Here is a 23,237-nt window from a genome sequence, read left to right on the forward strand (position 1 = left end):
ATTAAAAAGTGCATTTCCTAGTTACTGTGGACACGACTGATACAGAAATACCATTCTTTTTAAATCCTGAGCAATGTACAGACAAAACTCTTATTATATATATATATAGATAGATAGATCGTTTGATGTTATATTATTGACTCTTCGCCGCAAGTAATCACTACAGTTATCAGGCCAATAGTACTGTACACTGCAGAGACGCTAGTTCTAGACCAGGAAGGCCTGCTCATTACACTAGAGCTAGAAACCGCTGATTCATACGGAAAATATTAAGACCCAGAAAGAACCATGATGGGGAGTGGTTGAGCTGGAGAAATATGGAAATGTATCAATCAATACACTGTACCCCTCATTGATGTCATAAGAAGAGGGCGTCTGAACTACATACTGTACATACAGAGTGGTCCACCCGTTCCTTGCGATCTAGTTTTATGCAACCCACCGCGTTTACTACAGTAAATTCTGAAATACATCGGTCCCTCTCCCTAAACCGGGGAAATATAACGAGATGCGTGGTTACGGGCTAGAAGATAGGAGAAATCGTGAGCGGCACTATTCATTCATTATGTGTAGCCTACTCCAAATGAATCCGAAAAACAAGCACGGAGACGTGAAGCACGTACCTCACAACAGGAGGTGCACACACAGACCAGGAACAGGTACCGTATAAAATGGGAACGGCCGCTTATGTCAAGCCGTGCAATAGCTCACTTGGCAGGGGCGTGGTCAGAGATATGGTAGCGGTCAGTGCTCAAGGGTACGGAGATGACTTTACTTACTTCTATATATATAAAATAAGAGTTTTGTCTGTACATTGCTCAGAATTTGAAAATAATGGTATTTCTGTATCGGTCATGTCCATAGCAACAAGAAAATGCACTTTTTGCTTTTCCGTAATTTCTGTCTGTCTGTCTGTCTGTCTGTCTGTCTGTCTGTCTGTCTGTCTGTCTGTATGTATGTATGTACACGCATCACGAGAAAACGGTTGAAGAGAATTTAATGAAAATCGGTATGTGAAGTCGGGGGATGAGCCTCTACAATCTAAGCTATAAATCATTTTACTCACGCTGAGTGAAATAGTAGTTTAGGGGAAGGCCTAAAATTGAATTCTCAACTATTTATGTTATGTGGTCTAATGAAAATCGGTATGTGAAGTCGGGGAATGAGCCTTTACAATCTAGGCTATAAATCATTTTACTCACGCTGAGTGAAATGGTAGTTTAGGGGAAGGCCTAAAATTGAATTCTCAACAATTATGTTATTAGTGGTCGTATTTTAAAGAAAATGGGTATTCAAAGTTGGGGAATAAGCTGCTATAATCTAGACTATCAATAATTGTATTCACGCTGAGAAAATGGTAGTTTAGGGGAAGGCCTAAAATTTAATTCTCAAATATTGTTATTAATAGTCTTATCCTGATGAAAATCGGTATGTAAAGTCAAGAAATAAGTCGCTATAGTATAGGCTGTAAATTATTTTATTCACGCTGAGTGAAATGGTAGTTTAGGGGAAGGCCTAAAATGTAATTCTCAAATATTTCTTATTAGAGGTGTAATCGATGAATGATACATAACTAAGGTTATATAATATTAAATTTCCTATTATTCACGTCTTATACATTGTTACCGTACTGGCTATGATCACAAAGATATTCATGTATTTGGATTTTTGTTATAAATCCATATCAGCACCGAGTAACGAGAAAATGGGTAAACAGTACTTAATGAAAATCGGTGTGTAAAGTCGGAGAATAAGAAACTACAGTTTACGGTATAAAATATTTTACAAATCACAGAGTTGAAAGAAAACTAAATGTGAAGGCCTACAATATAGAAAGCTCATAACATTGATCAACAATACCATTACATTGACCATTGTTTGCCGTGATGTGCTTTGTGTCTTCTGTTGCCCCTCATCTCCGGTAGATAGGATTACTGCTGCGTACACAGTATTTATATTTGATTTACGTCGCACCGACATAGATAGGTTTTATGCCGACGATGGGATAGGAAAGGGCTAAGAGTGTCTTAGGCCTTAATTAAGGTACAGGCCCAGCATTTGACTGGTGTGAAAGTGGGAAACCACAGAATACCATCTTCAGCACTGCCGACAATGGGGTTCGAATCCACTATCTCTCGGATGCAAGCTCACAGCTGCGCACCGCTAACCACACGGTCAACTCGCCCAGTCGTACAGAGTGTAACAGCCTGCCTGAATATTGATGGGAAGTAGCTGGGGAGTTAGATAACTTTCTTCTTTAGCATGCCATTCCCCTGGTTTATAAATTTTCTGATACTACTGGTACGTAACACACTGGATCATCATAGCATTCGGGCTATTCAATCCCTACTCTGAGGCACTGATTGGAATGAACAGTGTGCATATTTAATGGAATAATGGCAGATGAGTGTTCATGGCAATCTGAGGCCTGGTCATCCCAACTCCGGAACTTTGGACTATTAGATTGGCACCGCAATCTAACCGCAGCACGGTTCGTTAAAAGTGATAAAACGTGCGGCTTTCCATTTGATCGAGTATTTTATATGATAGCATTGTTTTTAATCGCTACATTCATACTTACGTTTTTGTAATGACCTATGTTGATTTCAGTTAGGAAAACCACAAAGTCAGTCTTTTTGAGAATCCCGTAGCGAAGCACGGGTACATCAGCTAGTCTTATATAAATTAGAACATCTGTGCTGGTACGCAATATTCAAGACTTACAGAAGCGCTATTGCTAATCCTCTTTAAAATTTCGACGTTAACTCATTGATTATTTGGCAATTTAAAGTTAGAATAGTAGTTCTCAAACTATTTAATGAACGTAGGTTTTCGTGACTCATTGTAATTTATTAAAATAAATAAATAACATATCTGGATTAAAGCCACTTTATATTAACGACTCTAACAAAATACGAGCCGAGCTTTCTGCCAAGCTTCATTGGCTTTCATGAGGGCAAAGCATGTTAAGGTCTGCAGCTGACGGTGAACATAGAAATTCTTCAAGAAATCTGGAAGTCACGACCGCATTATCCGCGGCCCACTACTGACTGGACTCGGGAATCATCGCGCTGTGCTGTGGTGGTCGGGAGGGAAGTTATTGACTCATCGCCCTCTGCCGACAGTTTCTGGAGTACGTCGCGCTGTGCCATGGTGGTGTTACCAAATACACTATCGAGAATACGTGCCACTTTGCGAGATATCGCAAGACATTGATTGCCAGCGCATATAGCGGGATGGCCTTGAAACTGACTGTAGTAGTTCACTATACACCATGAATTATGCTGAAAGCGTCTGGTTCCAAGTCGTCTTTAATTAAAAAGTGGTTACAGGAGTTTCCCCATTTCACATCGGATGGTAAAATTATATTCTGTGACGTTTGCAGCAAAGAGGTGAGTGAAACTTGTCCTATATTTCCTGCTAACGAGTTATTATCAATTTAGCAAAATAAACATGGTTTTCAATTGATACCCATTAAAATACGTAAAATTGAAGCTTCCTAAAATTATTTTAGAACCTAATTGAGAGTCTATTTTAGGCAGCTAAAATAACATTTAAGCACCTAAAAATTCCGAGGTCTAGTAATACAAAAACTAAACCAAAGCCCATGGCGCAACAACCCCGAAAGGCCTTGGCCTACCAAGCGACCGCTGTTAAACCCGGAGGCCTGCGGATTATGGGCTGTCGTGTGGACAGCACGACGAATCCTCTCGGCCGTTAATCTTGGCTTTCTTAACCGGGGTCGCCATCTCACCGTCAGATAGCTCCTCAATTGTAATAACGTAGGCTGATTGGACCTCGAACCAACCCTCAGATACAGGTAAAGATCCCTGACCTGGCCGGGAATCGAATTCGGAGCCTCCGGGTAAGAGGCAGGCACGCTACCCCTACACCGCGGGGCCGGCAAGGTCTGGTAATCACTATTGCATATTTCTGTGGTGGTTGAAAGTTCAGTGTGTTGTCTGAATATGAAGAGAAACGTATTGGAACCAACACAAGCACCGAGTCTCCGAGCCAGAAGAATTAATTAGACGCTATTAAAAGCCCCTATCCAGCATAGAATCGAATCCGAGACTTTGTGTATCGAAGGCCTCAACGCTAGCCATTCAGCCAAGGATTCGGAAAACACGAAATCATTATTGAGTTTCATTATTTCTATCAATATTAACATTCAACTTTCGTAGTACAACAAAGCAAAAGTCAATATTTAGCTTACCGAGCTCGATAGCTGCAGTCGCTTAAGTGCGGCCAGTATCCAGTAATCGGAAAATAGTGGGTTCGAGCCCCACTGTCAGCAGCCCTGAAGATGGTTTTCCGTGTTTTCCCATTTTCACACCAGGCAAATGCCGGGGCTGTACCTTAATTAAGGCCACGGCCACTTCATTCCCTATCCTATCCCATCGTCGCCATAAGACCTGTGTCGGTGCGACGTAAAGCAAATAGCAATATATATAGTTTCATTATTTCTATCAATTTTAACTTGCGACTTTTGTAGTTTCAATCTTGCCACCTCATGTTTAAGGTCGGGCCGCCAGGTGCGCCACTGTCAACATGTCTCTCATTTTAGTACGGGAGAATACAGAAGTGTCCAGCATTGTCTATAGTGTACTTGATGTTACGCATGTATTTCTGGAGTACTAGTCTCCATGTATTTGATAACTTGAGGCTATCTTCCCTGTTGAGGTTATTTGAGCGCAGCTCTATCTCTATGGCTTCCTATAGCAATTGAGGCTTTCACGGCCGGCGCTACAAATAATATCAGTGTTTTACGGGCTTGTAGGCCGGGGTCTAGGAGCATGCGATGGTCCCAACGTTTCACCGAAGATTGCGTTCGGCATTGTCAAGGGTTCCGATTGACTTCGATAGAAGCGAAGCTCTCAGTGGAATGAAGTTGGGTTTTTTACTTTGGACATTGCCTCCGACATGCTATTAATTTCTATAGGGACGAGTGGGAAAGGCACTACAGAAGTACCTGCCTGTTTGCACGTTAGACGCGTTACCAGGCAAGGTTTGTGTTGGTAAGTTAGTGTTAAGGCGTGGTATTAAGGGTCAGGGAAAACCGCATAGGCAGAAAAGCGAAAGAGCCTACATGTAAAACCTGACGAAGTGGTGTTGTAATTCCACCTCAGTATATAGCGCAGGCTACGGTACGCTGCTCGCCTATTGCTTCTGTGGCTTCTATGGCTTCCCTCACAAGTCGAGCATAGAAGTCCTTAACAGGTGCGATGACCCTTGCCTATTCAAAAAAGGATTTGATGGCCTGTACTGTAGAAGTATTTGCTATGGCGGACTGGCTTGTAGAATTTTCTGTGGAAGATGGAGTGACATTCTTAACTAACCTGATATGTTCTTTCATCCCAGTGATAACAAGCCATTTTGTCATGCCAATATATGAGCAACCACAGCCACATAGAACTTCATAGACACCCGGTGTTTCAAGAGGTGGTTTTTTTCTTTGACTGGTCGAAATAGGGATTGGAGCTTCCGGTCTATGGTAAAACAGGAATCATATCGCACTTCCTAAGAATGCGTCCTATTCTGCGCTGAGAGAACTAACGGCATCAATGAAGAAAAATGGCTATACATCAGGAGACATAGAACGAGCAGTAAAGATCAAAGAGCCTAACAGGGAGAGTACAAACCAGGACTACAGAAATAGAAGAGGAAATGTAATCCATCCTTACGTGGCAGGTATACTTGATGGTTCCTTTACGTTGCACCGACAGAAATAGATCTTATAACGACGATGGGATAGAAAATGGCTAGGAGTACGAAGGAAGCGACCGTTGCCTTAATTAAGATACAGCACCAGCATTTGCCTGGTTTGAAAATGGGAAACCACGGAGAACCATCTTCAAGGCAGCAAAGAGTGGGGTTCGAAACCACTATCTTCCGAATGAAAATTCTAGAGATGTTCTGTGGTATCTGAAGCCATCGCTTTTTCAGTTTCGACTCAGTTAATTATTCTTGAAAAAGATATTTAGTTGTTTCTTAATTTATTTTTCAGGTAAAATGTTGTTACCATGTGTTTTTTCAAATAGTTTATAAATATACGTATTCAAAATTAGTTTTGGCAGATTGAAGAACCTAACAGTTATAAAGGAATTAAAATATTCTAGAAAAGTTCATCATACTAATATAATAAAAATGTAGTGTCTGTCCGTAAACTCGTTTTTGTTGCAATTTGGAGTGTGTTTGTACAGACGGGATGATCAGGTATGCTTTACTACGGTGTACGGTGTTTTTACTAGGGGTGAGCGCGTGCTCGTTTGCCGCGTATGGATGGAGGTTATTAGCGGGAAGTCAAACCATATCAAAGTAACAAGAACATTTTTTTAAGAACGCCTTTACTTATCAAATTATGAAAGGCGTCACGAGCGAGACATCGGGAAGTGCGGACGTGTGGGTGAGCTGAGGAGTGCAAGATGGGAGTAACGCTACAGCAATACAGGCTAAGAATTGGAAGATGGCATGGTGCAAGGTGGTGTTGGAAGAAAGGTGGAGCAGAGAGAGGGAGATATATTAGTGGTTATAAAGAACTGTTAGAGATTATGTTGTGTGTGACGGTTCTTGCGACGTTGCTGGTGGTAGGAGGTATAGAAAATAACTCCGGATCCAAATCAGGGACCGTTCGGTTGGGAGGAACTTGAAGAGATCAAGAGAGTGGTGAAGGAAGCGAGCAAAGGAGAAAAAATAAAGGAAATGATGCAGGAACACCAGGCAAACCAAATAGAGGAGATGAAGGACTTAAGTTTTATAAAAGAAGAAATTGAAGGGGTAAATGACAAGTTAGCGGAGATAGATGAGGCAGGGAGTTTGAAAAAGAAGGTGTTGGTACTGGAAGAGGAACTGACAGCAATGAAGAGAGAAGTGAGGCTAGCGAGGAACGAATCAGCAAGAAAAAATATGTTTGTGTATGGTGTACCAGAGGAAGGAACAGAATCAAAAGTGGAGTTAGTATTGAAAGTGGTGGACATAGTTTCGAATGAAATTAAGATAAACTTCTCTGAAGTGGATATAGATGATATATATAGAGTAGGAAGGAACAAGGAGCATAGGCCGGTGAAGTTAAGATTAATTTCAACCCTGATGGCCGATATAATTCTGAGGGATGCTGGGAAATTTGAAAGGATCGAACATTTATTTGCAGGCTGAGACAGAGAAAGAAGACAGGATGCGGTTGGATATATTTAAGCGGCATATGTGGCGGGCTAGAGAGCAGGAATTGCGAGCCAAGATAGTGGGGAGGTGTCTGGTGACTTCAGGCAAAAATTGGTCCCGATTGTGGGCACAGGAGGAACTGCTGAGGATGAAAAAATGTGAGGAGGAAATGAGTTTCAGAAATCGAGAGCAGGGTAACATCAGTGGGGAGAAGGAAGAGAGAAGACGGGACTGCGGTGTCAGCGGTCAGGTGGCGGGGATAGCAGAGACGTTGGTGAGTCAGAACAACGTATGAATGAGTGAATCAACAAATAGGACACTAGACCGAAGTGAAGTGAAGTGACTCTACCTCCCCGAATAAGAGAAATGCAGAAAGAAACTTGGAGAGAAATCAGGCGTTGAATAAGGGGAGATCGTTTTTAAAAGATCTATGGGGAGGAAAAAAAATGCTTTGGCACGGAAAAGGGAAGGATGGGGGAGAGTGCTAGAATTAATAGAACTCCCTGTATGGAGGGAGGGGAAGAAAGTGAGGAGAAAGGTAGAGGGAAAAAAGAACAAAATGAATGGATGGTTTGATGAAGACTGCAGGAGAAAACGCGAGGTTGTAGTGAGAACCCTAGCGGAGTTTAGGAAGCAGAGGGAGAAAGAAAAAAGGAATATTGTAAATTGAGAAGGGAATATAAGGAGGTATTGAATGAAAAGAGAAGAGGATGGAAGGAGGCGGAAGCTGAAAAAATAAATAGATATTGTAGAGAGAAGAAATTTGAGAGGATATGGGAGTCTATAAACAAGATTAGAAGAACGAAACCGGTGGGGAAGGGGGATGAAATAGGAGAAAACGAGTGGGTGAGGCATTTTAAAAGGCTTTTAGAAGGGGAGGGGAATTTTGGTAGAGAAATAGACAAGTCATATGTAGAAAGGGAATTGGAAGAAGAAATTCCAATATTCGATGAGGAGATAACAAGGCAGGAGGTAATGAGAGTATTAAAAATGCTAGACCCAAGGCTGCAGGAGGTGTGAACGGTATTTCCAATAGTGTGTGGCAGGAGGTTGCTGGAAACGGGGAAATTTCCGAGGGAATGGAGGAAGGGAGTATTATGCCCTATCTATAAAAATAAAGGGGCTAGTAGCGATCCTAACAACTATAGAGGAATTACACTCCTAGACGCGTTGTCGAAGGTGCACACAGGGGTTTTGGCGAATAGCAAAATAAATTGGGCGGAACAGTATGGTAGGATATCTGAGTTTCAAAATGGATTTAGGAAAGGAAGGAACACACTCGATAATGTTTGGATTCTGGACACCTTGATTACAAAGTATGTGAGGATAGCAGGGCGTAAATTATACGTAGCAGCGATTGACTTAGTAAAAGCCTTCGATACGGTCAGTATGGATGAGCTATTTTTGATATTAAGGGAGGTTGGAATGTCGAAGAAAATGAGGTTGGCAATAGAAACAATTTATGAGGAAGTGTTTGTGTTGATTAAATTGTAGGATGGAAGGATGAGTAAGTGTTTTGAATCGAAGAGCGGGGTGAGACAAGCGTGTAAGCTATCTCCGATAGTATTTATATTATTTATAAATAATATTTTAGAGGGCCATGGAGGAGAGAGATTGCAATGTCCTTGGATAGGGGAAATGGAGGTTTCGGGGTTGCTATTCGCGGATGACCTATTGATTTTGGCTTTGACGGTAAGTGGGTTGCAAAAAGGGTTGGACAAGGTAGTTAAGTATACTAGGAAGTGGTCTCTCAGAGTAAATGTAAGAAAGGCTCAGATAATGGTTTGTAGGAAAAGGGTGGGAGAAAGAATAAGGAAGTCTGGCGGCTAGATCAGGAAGAAATTAGACCAGGGGGGAAAATTGAGTATCTAGGTGTAATAATTAGTAAGAATGATTCTTGGAAAGAACAGTGTAGGAGGGCTAAATTTAAAGGAAGAGGAGCGCTTGCGGCAGTGGGGGTATTAGAAAAGAAATTTCCAGATATTAAATACAAAATTCAGAAAACGGTATTCAAATCACTGGTAATGGACAAAATGCTATTTGGAGGTGGAAGTCTGGTGAATGTAGGAGGGCAGGAGTGAACTAAACCAGGTGGTGGCGAAATTTACTAAGATCATGATGGACCTCCCGAACTGTACAGCCAATGCCGGTGCCAGATTAGTTTGTAAAGAATCGATGGAGGTTGAAATAGGTAAGAGGGCGTTCAAGTATTGGATTAGATTGGAGGAAGGGAAGGGTGGGTTATTAGTACAAGAAACGTTTAGTTTTCAGAAAGGTATGACGAATGAAGGTTACTGGGTGAATAAGTGCAAAAAAGGTTACAACAGATTGGATTGGGGGTATATGGAGATTTGGAGAGGGGGGGGGGTAGGAATAAATGGGTATGGGAAAGGATAAAGGGAAGACTACTAGATATTGAAAGACAGTTTAATAAGGGAATGAGAGAGAGAGTCTCTTTATCAGTATTGAATAAATTGGTGGAATTAATAAACCCGAAAACTGAGTTTGAGGGCAGAAGAGATGAGAGAGGTTTGTATTGGTGGGTATTGGGAGTTCCGAATAACGATATACGTGTATTATGTGGAGAGAGGTAGGCGGACCTGCATATTTTCAATCAATGCCGAGCTTTGGAGGAGATAAAGATTAAACTACTAAGTAAAAGGGAGGTGGATAAGGTAGGGGAAAGTTATAAGATGACATCTTGGTTATGTAGAGAGTGGGAGAAAGGAACGAATATAGCGAAATTCTTAAATGTGGCTAGAGCTAGATTTATAAAGGAATTGAGGGAATAACATGGGTTTTGCAGGTATAGTGGTTCATGCCGAGGGAGGAAGGGGGAATTTATTCTGCTCAGAGGAATGGATATCCGCCCTGAGCAGATGCGGGAAGGGTATCATGATGACCATGATATCAGAAGAGGGGGCTGTAGTGTTAGGGGAATGGGGGAGAGCACCTTGCCCTGTGGAAAGGTGACCCGCCCGGGGCAGGTTGTTGGGAAGTAGATCGAGGAGTAGTAGTATGGGAGGGTGTAGTAGATTTAAGACTTGAGAAATACGAGTGTAGATGTGTTTGTGAGAAGAGTTTGTAACAAGGGAAAGCCTGAGAAAATTAGGTAGGAGTTGAGAAAAGGGGAGGTTGAGTAGGCTCTAAGGGGAGTGTAAATTTAAGAAGTTGGTGTATAGTTTAAGTTTATCGTTGATGGTTGAAATGACGCTTAGTTGGAAGCTAGTAAAAAAAAGAGTGAGAAGACTGAGTGAGCTAATGGACTTGGAATGGAGAACTGTTCGTTTGTGTGTAAATGAGGTGTGGGAAAAAAATTTGGATTGTTCAGGTGTATTTGTGTGAGGAGGGAGGATAAAGAAGGTGTATGTAATAGTAATTAATGTAGATTAAGTGGGACTGTAGTTAAGGAGAAAATGTTGGCAGTATGGAAACTGTGAAAGTATTTCATCGTGTCTTTAAAAAATCTTAAATTGTTTTAGGTGTTTTAGAAGGTTGTAAAATCATGGATTGTGGCTGTTTAAGTCTTAAGTTTAATAAGATGGAAGAACTGGGAAAAGTCTAACGGTTTGATGTGTGTGTGGTGCTATAGATTGAGAATACTGAGTGAACTAATGGACTTGGAATGGAAAACGGTTTGTCTATGTGTAAGTGAGGTGTGGGAAAAAATTGGATTGTTCAGGCGTATATGTGTGAGAAGGGAGGATAGAGAAGAGTATGCAAGTTTAAATAAGGAAGATTAAGTGAGACTGTAGTTAAGGAGAAAATGTTGGCTGTATGGAAACTGTGAAAGTATGTAATAGTATCTTAAAAAAAGAAAACATAAATTGTTAAATGGCTTTTGGTGCGTTGATGAGGGATGTAAAATGATTGATAGTTGATGTTTAAGTCTTAAGTTTAATAAGGTGAGATGTAGTCATCGGGAATGGTGCGAGAGAGGAGAGGGTGACGTATCAAGGAAAGAGGGAGGGGTGGGGGCGTGACTCACCCCAAAGAAGTTAGGTTTGAGCATGTCTGTACGTGAAGAAAAAGGAGAGGGAAGGTAGTGCGCTGACAATGGATCAGAGTAGGTGTGACGTACATAGCGGAAGTGTGTGGCAGGCCACGTGTTGGGTCTGGTTTCCGCCAAGGTGGCTTGTCACGCATGATAGGGAAGGAATACAGTGTCAGCAAGTGTCGGTGAGATATGACATCAGTTCTCACGTGGCGAGGCTGGTGGCTGCTGTCAACGGGTTGGTGGGCATGTGTTCCATACCAGGGCTGACGCAGCGACCAGTGTATTAAATTTTTAGGTGGTAGGTAGGAGTAGGTGATTAGGGTAGTTTGTAGTGCGGTGGCATTCTGCATGTGTGCTGGCTATTCGCGTACGTGTGGGATAATACTGAGTAGATATAGAGGTAGTTAACTTAGTTAAGTAGTTTTAAGAGAGATGTAGTGGCTATTGTTTGTTTGTTTTCTGTTTCGCTCTATCTTTATTACCTTTAAGCCGATGGTGTACACTAGGGTGGGCAATAAAGATATGTATGTATGTAAAATAATTATCAAAGGAGGTTTTGAAACTACCAGCATCATACTCCACACATTTTTTGGCATCTTATTGGGAAATTATTCATCACTTCACTAGCTGTAGTTCAAGTTGAGGAATCCTGGCAATTTCCTGACGAATATTATATTTTAGTTCTTGTATGGTGTGCAGGTTCGTCTTGTACAAGGCATTTTTTAAATTTACCCCAGATATAATAATAGCAGATAAATCGGGGAACCGACGGGCCCACAGATCCTTAGTAATAACTCTGTTCTGTGGAAACTCTTTGTGAATTCATCTCATGGAATTATTCGCAGTGAAAGCAGTGGCAGAGTCCTGTTCAAGGTATGCAAAATCGCGCTCCCTGTCACTTAATCCTCTGAAAAAAGGGGTTCAGTGTGTTATTCACATAAGTAACAGAATCAATTGAATTCTCAATAAAATTACTATAATTCTATTAGCACTGGCGGCACACCATACACCAATTTTGTCGTCGTGGAGGGGGACTTCAAATACGAAGTCAGGTTTAACAGCTTTCCAAGTGGAACCAAGTCTCGTCAGAGTAGAATATTAAATATGGATATATTTGTCTACTGTATACATTTTTCAGACTCTACTCACAAAATCTGAGCCTCTGTACGGGGTACCTGGTTAAAGAGCACATGCCACAGTTATTTTATATGGCTTTAAGGGTAATAATTTAGTAGCTTTTTGCACAGACTCGTATGAAATTCTCACTTGTTGTGCAAGACACCGAAGTGATTTGATAGAAGAATTTTCCAAAGAATGATCAATGTCATCTAATTCTTCCTCGGTGAGAAACCTAAGCTGCTTTTTTCGGTTTCTTAGGCTGGGTACTTCGAGTTTCCGGAAATGTGTTATAACGATTATACGACTTGGAATGTCTAAACATATGAATCTTTCTTGAAACTGTCTTTGAACTTCACGAAGTGACAGTGTTAATACATAAGAATCCAATCAATCAATCAATACTGATCTGCATTTAGGGCAGTCGCCCAGGTGGCAGTTTCCCTATCTGTTGCTTTCCTAGCCCTTTCCTAAATGATTTCAAAGAAACTGGAAATTTATTGAACATCTCCCTTGGTAAGTTATTCCAATCCCTAACTCCCCTTCCTATAAATGAATATTTGCCCCAGTTTGTCCTCTTGAATTCCAACTTTATCTTCATATTGTGATCTTTCCTACTTTTATAAACGCCATTCAAACTTATTCGTCTACTAATATCATTCCACGCCATCTCTCCGCTGACAGCTCGGAACATACCACTTAGTCGAGCAGCTCTTCTTCTTTCTCTCAATTCTTCCCAACCCAAACATTGCAACATTTTTGTAACGCTGCTCTTTTGTCGGAAATCACTCAGAACAAATCGAGCTGCTTTTCTTTGGATTTTTTCCAGTTCTTGAATCAGGTAATCCTGGTGAGGGTCCCATACACTGGAACCATACTCTAGTTGGTGTCTTACCAGAGACTTATATGCACTCTCCTTTACATCCTTACTACAACCCCTAAACACCCTCATAACCATGTGCAGAGATCGGTACCCTTTATTTACAATCCCATTTATGTGATTACCCCAATGAAGATCTTTCCTTATATTAACACGTAGATACTTACAATGATCCCCAATCGGACAACGAGATATACTTTACCGTTGTAAACGCACGAGCCATAAAAATCACGCACACGAGAGCAGTTGAAATATGACTGCGACACCGGATGCGTGTACAAGTTTAGCTAGCAAGGATTTGTGTGCACACAGTACAAAGACTAGGGTCAGAAACAAAATACGTAATGGCATACCGTGCCAACCACCTTCCCGCGCGCCTTGACCAAGCGGTGAGCTCACCCAGCGGAAGAATATCTCGAGCGCCGCCAGCCCGCCAGGGCTGGGATTTCGATGACATGTCATCTTTTAATTGGCTCACAATAGACATTGCTAACTAGTACAGAAAAACCTTATCATAGCTCCCACATACCTAGAAATGCTAATTTATTAGGTAATTTTTGTCATTTTTTGCTATTTTGTATTTTAGGTCATTTTCTAAAATTCTACGTCATTATTTGGTCATTTCATGATATTTATTAGGATATTTTATACTTTTTTAGTTATTTTCTTACATGCTTGAGGATTTTGAAGCATTTACGCGTGAGGTATTGGATATAAACCGCAACTTTATGTGAGAATGAATACGGAGACTTGAGAATCTTCACAACGCTTTGGCAATCTGGGGACTGAAGAAACTTTGTCCACCACTTACTTCTTGAAGAGACACATTCCAGAAGAGACACCTTCAATTGAAGAAGTCTTCCTCGTGAACAGTCGAGATTTTCCGAAGATGTGGAGCAATGTTCTTTACGAAGCGTAAAGAATTGCACCTTGTTTTCTTGACAAGGCAAAAGCCCAAACGCTTATTATAATGCCTATAGCAAATATATAGACTGTACCAACTCGGTTAGTAAATTGACTATAAAATTAATTTAAAATTTATGTCCTTTTTTTAAAGTTAATTTCACTGGACTTTTACCGCCATTTTATAGATCATTTTTTTAAAACATTTATAGGGCATCAAAATCCTGGCCCGGCTTATCACTCTATAGACCAGGGATGGCGAACCTTTTCCAACTAGTGTGCCATTTTAAGTCTGGTTTATTATTCTCATCTGTTGACTGTGCCACTTGTTGTTTTCCACTAAGGTATATCTACAACCTAGAACCCCCCGCCCTCCCCGGCGACTTCCTTTATAAACTCCCGATTATGTTTCATAATATATTATTTATTTATTTATTTATTTATTTATTTATTTATTTATTATACATATATATCTTGTAGATACATTTGATTGCATGTTCCGTGGGGCTGTACCTCAATTATGGCCACGGCGGTTTCCTTCCCACTCGTAAGCCTGTCCCATCGTCGCCACAAGACGTATCTGTGTCGGTGTGACGTAAAACAAATTGTAAAAAAAACATATTATTAGATATAAAAATCAAAATTACTAATATTGCGAATGGACTTCACTTTCTCCATTGCAGGTTGTAGTTTGTACGCTCACAATTAAACTAATTTCTCCCTCATCAAATTTCCATGAGGATATCTTAAAAAAAACCGGCTATCCTTGTTTGTAAGGTCACATTCATGATTTCATCAAAACATACATGTGGGAGTTAACCAAATTAGCTTTCAACTGCTCCGAAACTTTTTCACTAATTTTTATTTTTCTATCCTTGACAGCAGTTCAGCTGGCTGGCATTCCTTTAATTCTGTTAATTATTAGTTGTTTGTTAGGAAAGTTTTCAAATAACGTGCCGGACGTCAATAAGAAACTTTCTTTCAACAACTCACCGTCAGAAATCGGTTTCCCATGCATGCTGTACTATCTAGCCTCACTGATATTATTCCTAGGGTGGAAAGATGATACAAAAGAACTAGTTTGCTTTGTGTAATGTTCGATATTTTGTGAAACGAACTCTCTTCTTTCTTCGTTTGAAATGCAACAAACATTTGAATGACCAGTCTCGAAATTGCGCTTTACATTAAATGTGAGGGATACAATTATTGTTTTCGAACACAGGCAACACATCTCTTTAACAGGCCGAATTCTCTTGGCCAGAGTTCTTGAAATATACGGTCACCACCTTTGTTAAGTTTCTGTTCTTTTCGGCACCGAAAACATGTTTGTGATGTCCGTATACAAAACTACCAGAAAACGACACTACCTCACTTGACTTTCGGACCTATCAGTGTAGCCGTGTTGCCATATTGCACGTCTGAATGGAACTAGGATTTAGATTTTCGATATTTATTTCTTACAAACACTATAAGATATGCATTGTCTGTAGTACAAGACGTATATATAAAATATTATTATGTTCATGTGGCGTGCCACCGAAATTGTGTTCGCGTGTCACCTAGTGACACGCGTGGCATAGGTTCGCCATCCCTGCTATAGACTACACGATGCAAGAATGATATTAATCATTAATCAGTTTTGTCATTCGGTTTAGATCAAGTGAACGCAAAAACTGGCAACCCATTGTTCATGACACTTGTCAGTATTAAATTAGAAGAATCCCGAATTTCCCCGTTCTTAGTTTTATCTCAATCCGTTTAGTAAGCGCTAAGAAATAATAACCTCAAGAATACACCTCTCAGACGGAGAAAAGGGAACTGTGAATCGGACTTCCCTGACGGCCCATGCCTGCTGTTGGTATCTTGCTAACAATAACATTTGTGTTTTGTACTTTCTTCCCTTCAGCTCATTCCGATGAATGCAGAGCCATCCGAAGTACTTTATCCACAACACACGTGTTTTGAAACCTTTTTTTGAGGTGTACTACTTGTAAGAGCCAGTACTAGAGTTTCTTTCCGATCGTGGTTTTAGATGCCCACTTTCAATGACCGTCTATGAGTTAATAATTTCTCTACACTCCTCTCTTCTTCTGAAAACAATGAATTTCTGTCAACAAATCGACAGAAACCAACTCCAGCTCCATAAACGTCCACAAGACAATTTCTACTCTTGTGAAACTGCGGGCTAAACCTAGTTATGTATAGTAATACTGTTAATAACAAAAACTTACCTAGGCTTTTCTCTGGACCCATTATAACCCAGTCCACAGAACTGGAGACGATGCCATGCTGGAGAAATACTGGCTGTCTCTTGGTCTTCCCTGGAGATTTCTTCCCAAAAGGAATGCGATGCAGCGTGAGAATATAACCATCTTCTGACACTACAGTGTGAGATTCTGCTGGATACCCGTACTTGGCTATCAGTTCTACCTATAAGAAAGGCAACGGACATCACCTGAATAATGCTTTTTTTTTTTTTTTTTTTGTAATATGAGGTGCTTCGTGTCAAAGTTGTGTGATTCTTGTTTAAAAAATGTTCTGCGTTTAATGTAACAACAGTATGAGTACCTTAAAATGTATTTATGGGATTTTGTAAAGGATTAAATTTTGTTATTAAAGGATTATAATAATAATAATGGCGTATGGCATCCAGAGAGGCCAGGTGCGGGTCTTCTTCTCGTAGACGGCCTATTAGGCGACCTGAATGTCTGTGAAGATGAGGGCCATACCTAGGATGATTTCTAATGCTGAATACGCCACACAAACCCAGCCCCCGAGGCATTGGAATTAACCAATTAAGGTTAAAATCCCCGACCCGGCATGGAATCGAACCCAGGACCCTCTGAACCGAAGGTCAGTACGCCGACCATTCAGCCAACGAGTCGGGCAAGGATTATGATGAAGAATGATCTTAAAAAATGTTTTGGAGGGGCATCTAGAAAATGCCAACTGATTTATATAATTACGTTTCTAAGCGTATACAAAACAGTAGTAACTTTGTTATAAAACCTTTATGAATTTATGTAGTAGTTTATAATCCTCAAAACACGATACAGTTAATAATAATCATAATCATTATCATCGTCATCTATCAAGTCTCTTCTACCCCTTCTTCACCTTCCTCATCGGAAAAGAGTGGTCCAAAGTTTCCCATTTTCATACCAGGCAAATGCGGGGGCTGTACCTTAATTAAGGCTACGGTGTCGCTTCTTTCCCACTCCAGCCTCTTTCCCATCGTAATCCCAAAAATAAGGTCTCCTATTATTTTATAAATGCATAGACCTGTTTATTTCTACAATGGTTTACATCATTTTACAGCTTGAACATTTAGCTATTTTTCTACATAATCACCATTTCGGTCAATGCATTTTTGTAGACGCTGTGAAAGATTTTGTATGCCAATGTTATACCAGCTCGCTGCCATGCTGTTCAGGAAGTTGTGAGCGGCGCTTCGATAAACCTCAGGTGCAGAGACCATCGAGGGTGATCCGCCGATCTTCACGCATGATTTGCTCAACTTTTACGACTGGCTCGGCGGAAATTGACGGTCTCCAGCTTTGTTCGTTCGGCGTGAATTTCAGTCCGACCGGCTGCAAACTCTCTACACCACTTACGAATATTTTTGACATCCATGCACGACTCGCCATACACTTCCGTCAATTGGCGATGGATTTCAATCGGTTCAGTATCTTTTGCGTTCAAAAACCGAATAACTGCGCGCACTTCGCACTTGGCGGTAACAGCCAATGGGAGCTCCATTCTCAAGGGCTGCCAAGCCAAGACTGAGTGCCTCAGTGCGGCGGGCGCATGTTTATATGCGAGCGCGGGAAACACTCTTCACAATATTGTGACCAACAGCAACACGAACAGAGTTCTGTATTTATAAAAAAATAGGAGACCCTCGTACATCCAGCGAACCTTTGGTGCCCATAAAAGAATGGGACCGAGCAAATGGCGGCGCGGTTTGCGTCACGTAGCAAACAGTTTGCATTCGGGAGATAGTGGGTTCAAACCCGACTGTCGGCAGCCCTGAAGATGGCATTCCGTAGTTTCCCATTTTCACAACGGGCTAATGCTGGGGATATACTGTAATTAAGGCTACGGTCGCTTCCTTCCCACTCCAACCCCTCTCCCATCCCATCTTCGACGTAATACATATTTGTGTCGGTGCGACGTAAAGCAAATGTAAAAGAAAAGAATGGATGATATACGGGTGGAATGTATTTGAGGAGGTGTATCATATCCCTTATCTTAGTGGTTGATGACACGTTGGCCTCTGTAAATTTAAAAAAAAGTTATGGTTCGATGCTTAGTTCATAGAAGGGTTTTCGCTTGTGCTTTCGCTTGTGTACCTGAACCACTAACCTGTTAACCAGTTTATACTTCCGTTATCTACTACACCCATTTTACGTCTAGTAATGATATGTCAAGTCCTCCTCTGTGGTGTAGTGGTTAGTGTGATTAGCTGCCACCTCTCTGAAGCCCGGGTTCGATTCCCGGCTCTGCCACGAAATTTGAAAAGTGGTACGAGGGCTGGAACGGGGTCCACTCAGCCTCGGGATGTCAACTGAGTAGAGGTGGGTTCGATTTCCACTTCAGCCGTCCTGGAAGTGGTTTTCCGTGGTTTCCCACTTCTCCTGCAGGCAAATGCCGGGATGGTACCTAACTTAAGGCCGCGGCCGCTTCCTTCCCTCTTCCTTGTCTATCCCTTCCAATCTTTCCATCCCCCACCAAGGCCCCTGTTCAGCATAACAGGTTAGGCCGCCTGGTCAAGGTACTGGTCATTCTCCCCAGTTGTATCCCCGACCCAATGTCTCATGCTCCAGGACACTGCCCTTGAGGCGGTAGAGGTGGGATCCCTCGCTGAGTCCGATGGAAAAACCAACCCTGGAAGGTAAGCAGATTAAGAAAGAAAGAATGATATTTCAAGAAGATCAGTTTTAAAAAATCATCCTCTTGCATTTTAATGAGCATGCATTTCTTGTGCTTTCTAGCAGTCTGTCTCTCTCTCTGTACCAGTCATTAGGAATGTAAATAATTTTATTGTGAGCTGCCTGTTCTATAAGACCAAGACATGAACCGGCTGGTAGGTAAAATGGCCAGAAACCATGAACTTTTCATCTATGACTTCAACAATAAAGTAAACTCGTGTCCTCATCCCGAGGTGGTGCAGCTCTTTTCAGGCACACCCCCGACGTAGGTGAGCTGTGTGTACCATTTCAACCACATACCAGCCCCCTGCCATTCTTAAATTTCTGGCAGTACCGAGAATCGAACCCGAACCCCTGACGTCAGCAGCTAATAACACTAACCGTTACGCTACGTAGACGGACACTTTAATAATACTCTTGTGTAATTTTCATCAGAGATAAGGCGACTTTCAGGTTCCTGGTCTGTACAGTGCACGTATAACTGTATATGATTACTTGTTTATGAGAGTTCAGTTTAATGAGTTTTAAAACACATGGTGTGATGCCCTGGATGCAATGGCCTCATCCCATGCATACAAGTACCCTTAATGTTGAGCCACGTTATGTATTCATAATTCTGTACCTGAGAACCAGACTATCTTAAGTCCATTTTTTGCCTTTTTGAGATAATCCGGAGTGTAGATGATGAAGGAGCGCTTTATTGAGCCAGACTATGTTAAGTCTTGTAAAACAATAATTTTACGAATTAGCAGTGTCAATATAATCTTTAGTCCTGAGAATCCTGTGAGCCAACTTATCCTAAGTCCACTTACGATACTTTGGTTCTAAGCAAATCATAACTTGCAATAGCCTAAGTCCGTTTAAGATAGTTTGGCATTAAGATTTTGTGTTACCATTGTAGTTCAAGTCACATTATTGACAAGGGTTTTGTTGATTTAGGCAGGAATATTACCATTGTTTTGCATTTTCTGCTCGGTTTCATTCATAAGAAGCAATGAGTCGTGGACGGATGTTGGTTGATCTTGCACTGCAGCTAAACCAGTGTCCAGGAGGTAAGAATAATATTGATTATTACAATGTATTCATATTTCTATGCTCTACAGATATTGAAAAGTAATTTGTTGACGTTTTAGAAAAGAGTCTTCCTCTTTATGAGCCTCACAGTAATCAGCTTGTTAATCAATGAGCTTAAGGGAACAGAAACTGCCTTTCCTGCTATGAATCTACATGTAGATAAAAAAAGTGGAAGTAAGTATTAAGTTCATCGCACTTTATACTCATGAAAGGTTATACTGTATTTGAGAAAACATTGCTTTTAAGAGTCAATGCAATTTGTTCAAGAACTGTTATTCTTGCGTGTGCTTTTATCTGTTGGATAGTAGCTTATAAATATTTTTTGTCCACAGGCCCCTACTGTTACGATGCCCGATTTTGTGAAGAAGAAGAAGAAGAAGACGACGAAGAAGATAGAGGAGAATAGGTTTATACTCAATTAGAATGTGTTAAAGTGAATTCGCATTACACTGACGTAGGTTACAATGATCAAGTCTCCACGCCTATTTACCCGCCGCTTGTTGCTGAAGAGATTTCAACTTGTGGGTAGTTCTGGTAAGAGATCACAGTCCCCACAAGAGCATTCGTTGCTGAATGACTCTAATGATACCCCATCCAGTGCCCTTTCTTCTGTTCGTGACATCAAGCAAACAGTGAGCGGAACATTTTTGCTCCCCTCTCGTACAACTGGTGCTAGATTGGTTCCGTACTCAAATTCCGAAGATGATTTTGAAAATAAAAAGAATGGTTGTAGGAAAAGGAAAAGAAATAATTTTTTTGTGGAAGAAGAATGTGAGGAAAGTAAAGTTATTAGGTGGAGAAGAATGTGTCTCTTCAGCTGGTAAGTTAGTTGGTAAGCGTGTCCTTCGTTCTGAATGTAGAAACTGCAGAATGAAATGTTCAACAAAGGTAACTGAGGTTGAAAGACAGCAAATATTTAATGAATTTTGAAGCGCAGAGAAGAGTTGGGACCTTATGAGACAGTACATCATTTCCCTTGTGGAGGAAAAACTAGTTATAAGGCATAGGCCACGATGTCATGAGACACAACGGCAAAGAACAGCAAGAAATGTTTATCATTTAAACGTGTCAAACAATAAAATCCCCGTTTGTTAAGGAATGTTTTTAAATACACTGGGGATAAGTATTCAAATGGTGAAAACTGCCTTGAAAAAGGCCAGTGGGTGTGGTATGATTGAAGTTGATGGAAGAGGTAAACACACGCCATCAAATAAAATCTCAGAAGAGCTTTGTCATGACATTAGAGCACATATTGACAGATATCCAGCTTATGAGAGTCATTACAGCAGGGAACGAACGAAGAAGAAGTATATAGGAAGTGAACTGAATCCAAAAAAAATGTATTCTTTATACTGCCAAGAATGTACCAAGGAAGGAAAACTAGCAGCAAAAGAATGGTTGTTTTGAAAAATGATCAATGAAGAGTATAACATCGCTTTTAAGTTGCCAGATAACGATACATGTGACAAGTGCGATTAATAAAATATCCAGATAAACCAACCATCGACCACACAACATGAGATATCTGAAATTATGGAAAGGAACAAAGAGCACTTGGAAGAAGCCACCCGCCGCTACAAAATGAAAGCAAATGACAAGGAAACTTGCGGCGAAAACGAGAAAGTCGTAATGGTGGACCCACAAAAATGTTTACCGACACCATATCTAACAAATTCAGAGTGCTACTACCTCAGGAAGTTATGGACACTGAACTATACTCTATATGATTCCACACTAAGACAGTCCTATTGCATGATGCACTGTCTTGTCATATAACTGTTCAGGTCAGAACAGAAATCATCAAATGATTATCATGTACTCCTGGCTTATTTCAAAATGGAAAAATTTGCAAGTTATTAACCACAAGTACTTGTTACGTGGGCATACCCACATGGAAGTGGGTACTGTACACAGCATTATTGAAAGGAAGAAGAAAAGGATTGAGACACAAAACATCTTCACTTGTAATGATTGGATAAACTTAGTAGAAGAAAGTGGAAAAAAATCTCGAAGTTGAAAGAATGTGTTTGGCAGAATTCAAAGATTTCTTGGGTATTTCAAGCAAAGCCACCAATATGATTTTTCTGAGGAAGAAAAACACCCTTGGGAGAAAACGCACATATTTCTGAAATAGTTTGGATCCAGGTGAGAAAAGACAAACCATACACCTATCAGTACAAAACCTCGTTCCAGGATGAAATGTTCCAAGAAGTCGATTTGAGGAGGAATACCAGAAGTGCCAGGACATCTTTCCCACAAACTCTTCCTGTGATTAGAACTGTTAAGAAGTCAATTAGTAAAGAAAAGTATAAGGATTTGTGCACCATTTTGAAGTGGGTTCCAGAAGAATATCACTTGTATTTCAGGAATCTCAAGACTGAAGAATCCGTCACAGAATACTACCCTGACTCGGAATAAAAATTGCCTGGTTAGCAGTTTTGGCTCATGATCTATAAACTTTAACATAAGCGCAGTAGCGCTCAATGCTGTACTGAATTTTATTGTTTTCTTCCTTGTAATTATGTGTATGTTCATAATAAAGTCAATGTGAAAGGAGTTAGCGCTGTAATTTTATAGTTTAACATGTCTTCTCCTATCCTAAGTCCTCTTCACATCCTGAAAAACAGATATCTTAAGTCCACAAAAGTATTTAAAAAATGAGAGAACAAAACCCCGTCATCACAGTATGAAGTACAAGTGCCTATGATTATATACATGTAAGATAAAGCCTTTTGTTACGACCTTGTAGGGAAAGTTCTGAGTAAAAGTTCGTTTTCTGGTTCTACTGTTAAACTTACCATTTGGACTTAAGATAGTCTGGTTCTCAGGTACAGAATTGTGGCAATACATACTCCTCCTGTAAAGAGCCTCAGAAATACTCATTTTAGGGAATGGCAGAGATCGTTGGAAATCCATTGTGATAGTATACAGATCGGCACAGTCATCTCGACTTGCTCAATGATACGGCGCCAGAGAATTGATAGGGTGGCCATCGTCTCTCCGTGGGGGTTTCACTGGTTCCGGTTGGCGACGTTCTCATCCCTGGTAATAACGATTCGTAGGTCCTCGCAGGGCGGCGGAAGCTCCGGTGGGTTTCCCCTCGTTCACACGTCCGTATATTTCCTGGGTCTGTCTATCAGCGTGACGCACTTGACTGGCTCGCACGTCTCAGGCT

At 40.9% G+C, this 23,237-nt stretch overlaps 1 protein-coding gene across 3 annotated transcripts in view; it reads right to left on the reverse strand.

The window, feature by feature from the left end:
- Nucleotides 1-23,237, reverse strand: part of LOC136866125 (gastric triacylglycerol lipase) — a 116,207-nt gene that overhangs the window by 77,448 nt on the left and 15,522 nt on the right. For all 3 annotated transcript variants that reach the window (XM_068226618.1, XM_068226616.1, XM_068226617.1), the window contains exon 2: nt 16,289-16,487. In XM_068226618.1, coding sequence (XP_068082719.1) covers nt 16,289-16,487 — 199 coding nt within the window. The remainder of the gene's footprint in view (nt 1-16,288; nt 16,488-23,237) is intronic.

This window comes from Anabrus simplex, chromosome 3 (genome assembly GCF_040414725.1).
Source record: "Anabrus simplex isolate iqAnaSimp1 chromosome 3, ASM4041472v1, whole genome shotgun sequence".
NCBI lineage: Eukaryota > Metazoa > Arthropoda > Insecta > Orthoptera > Tettigoniidae > Anabrus > Anabrus simplex.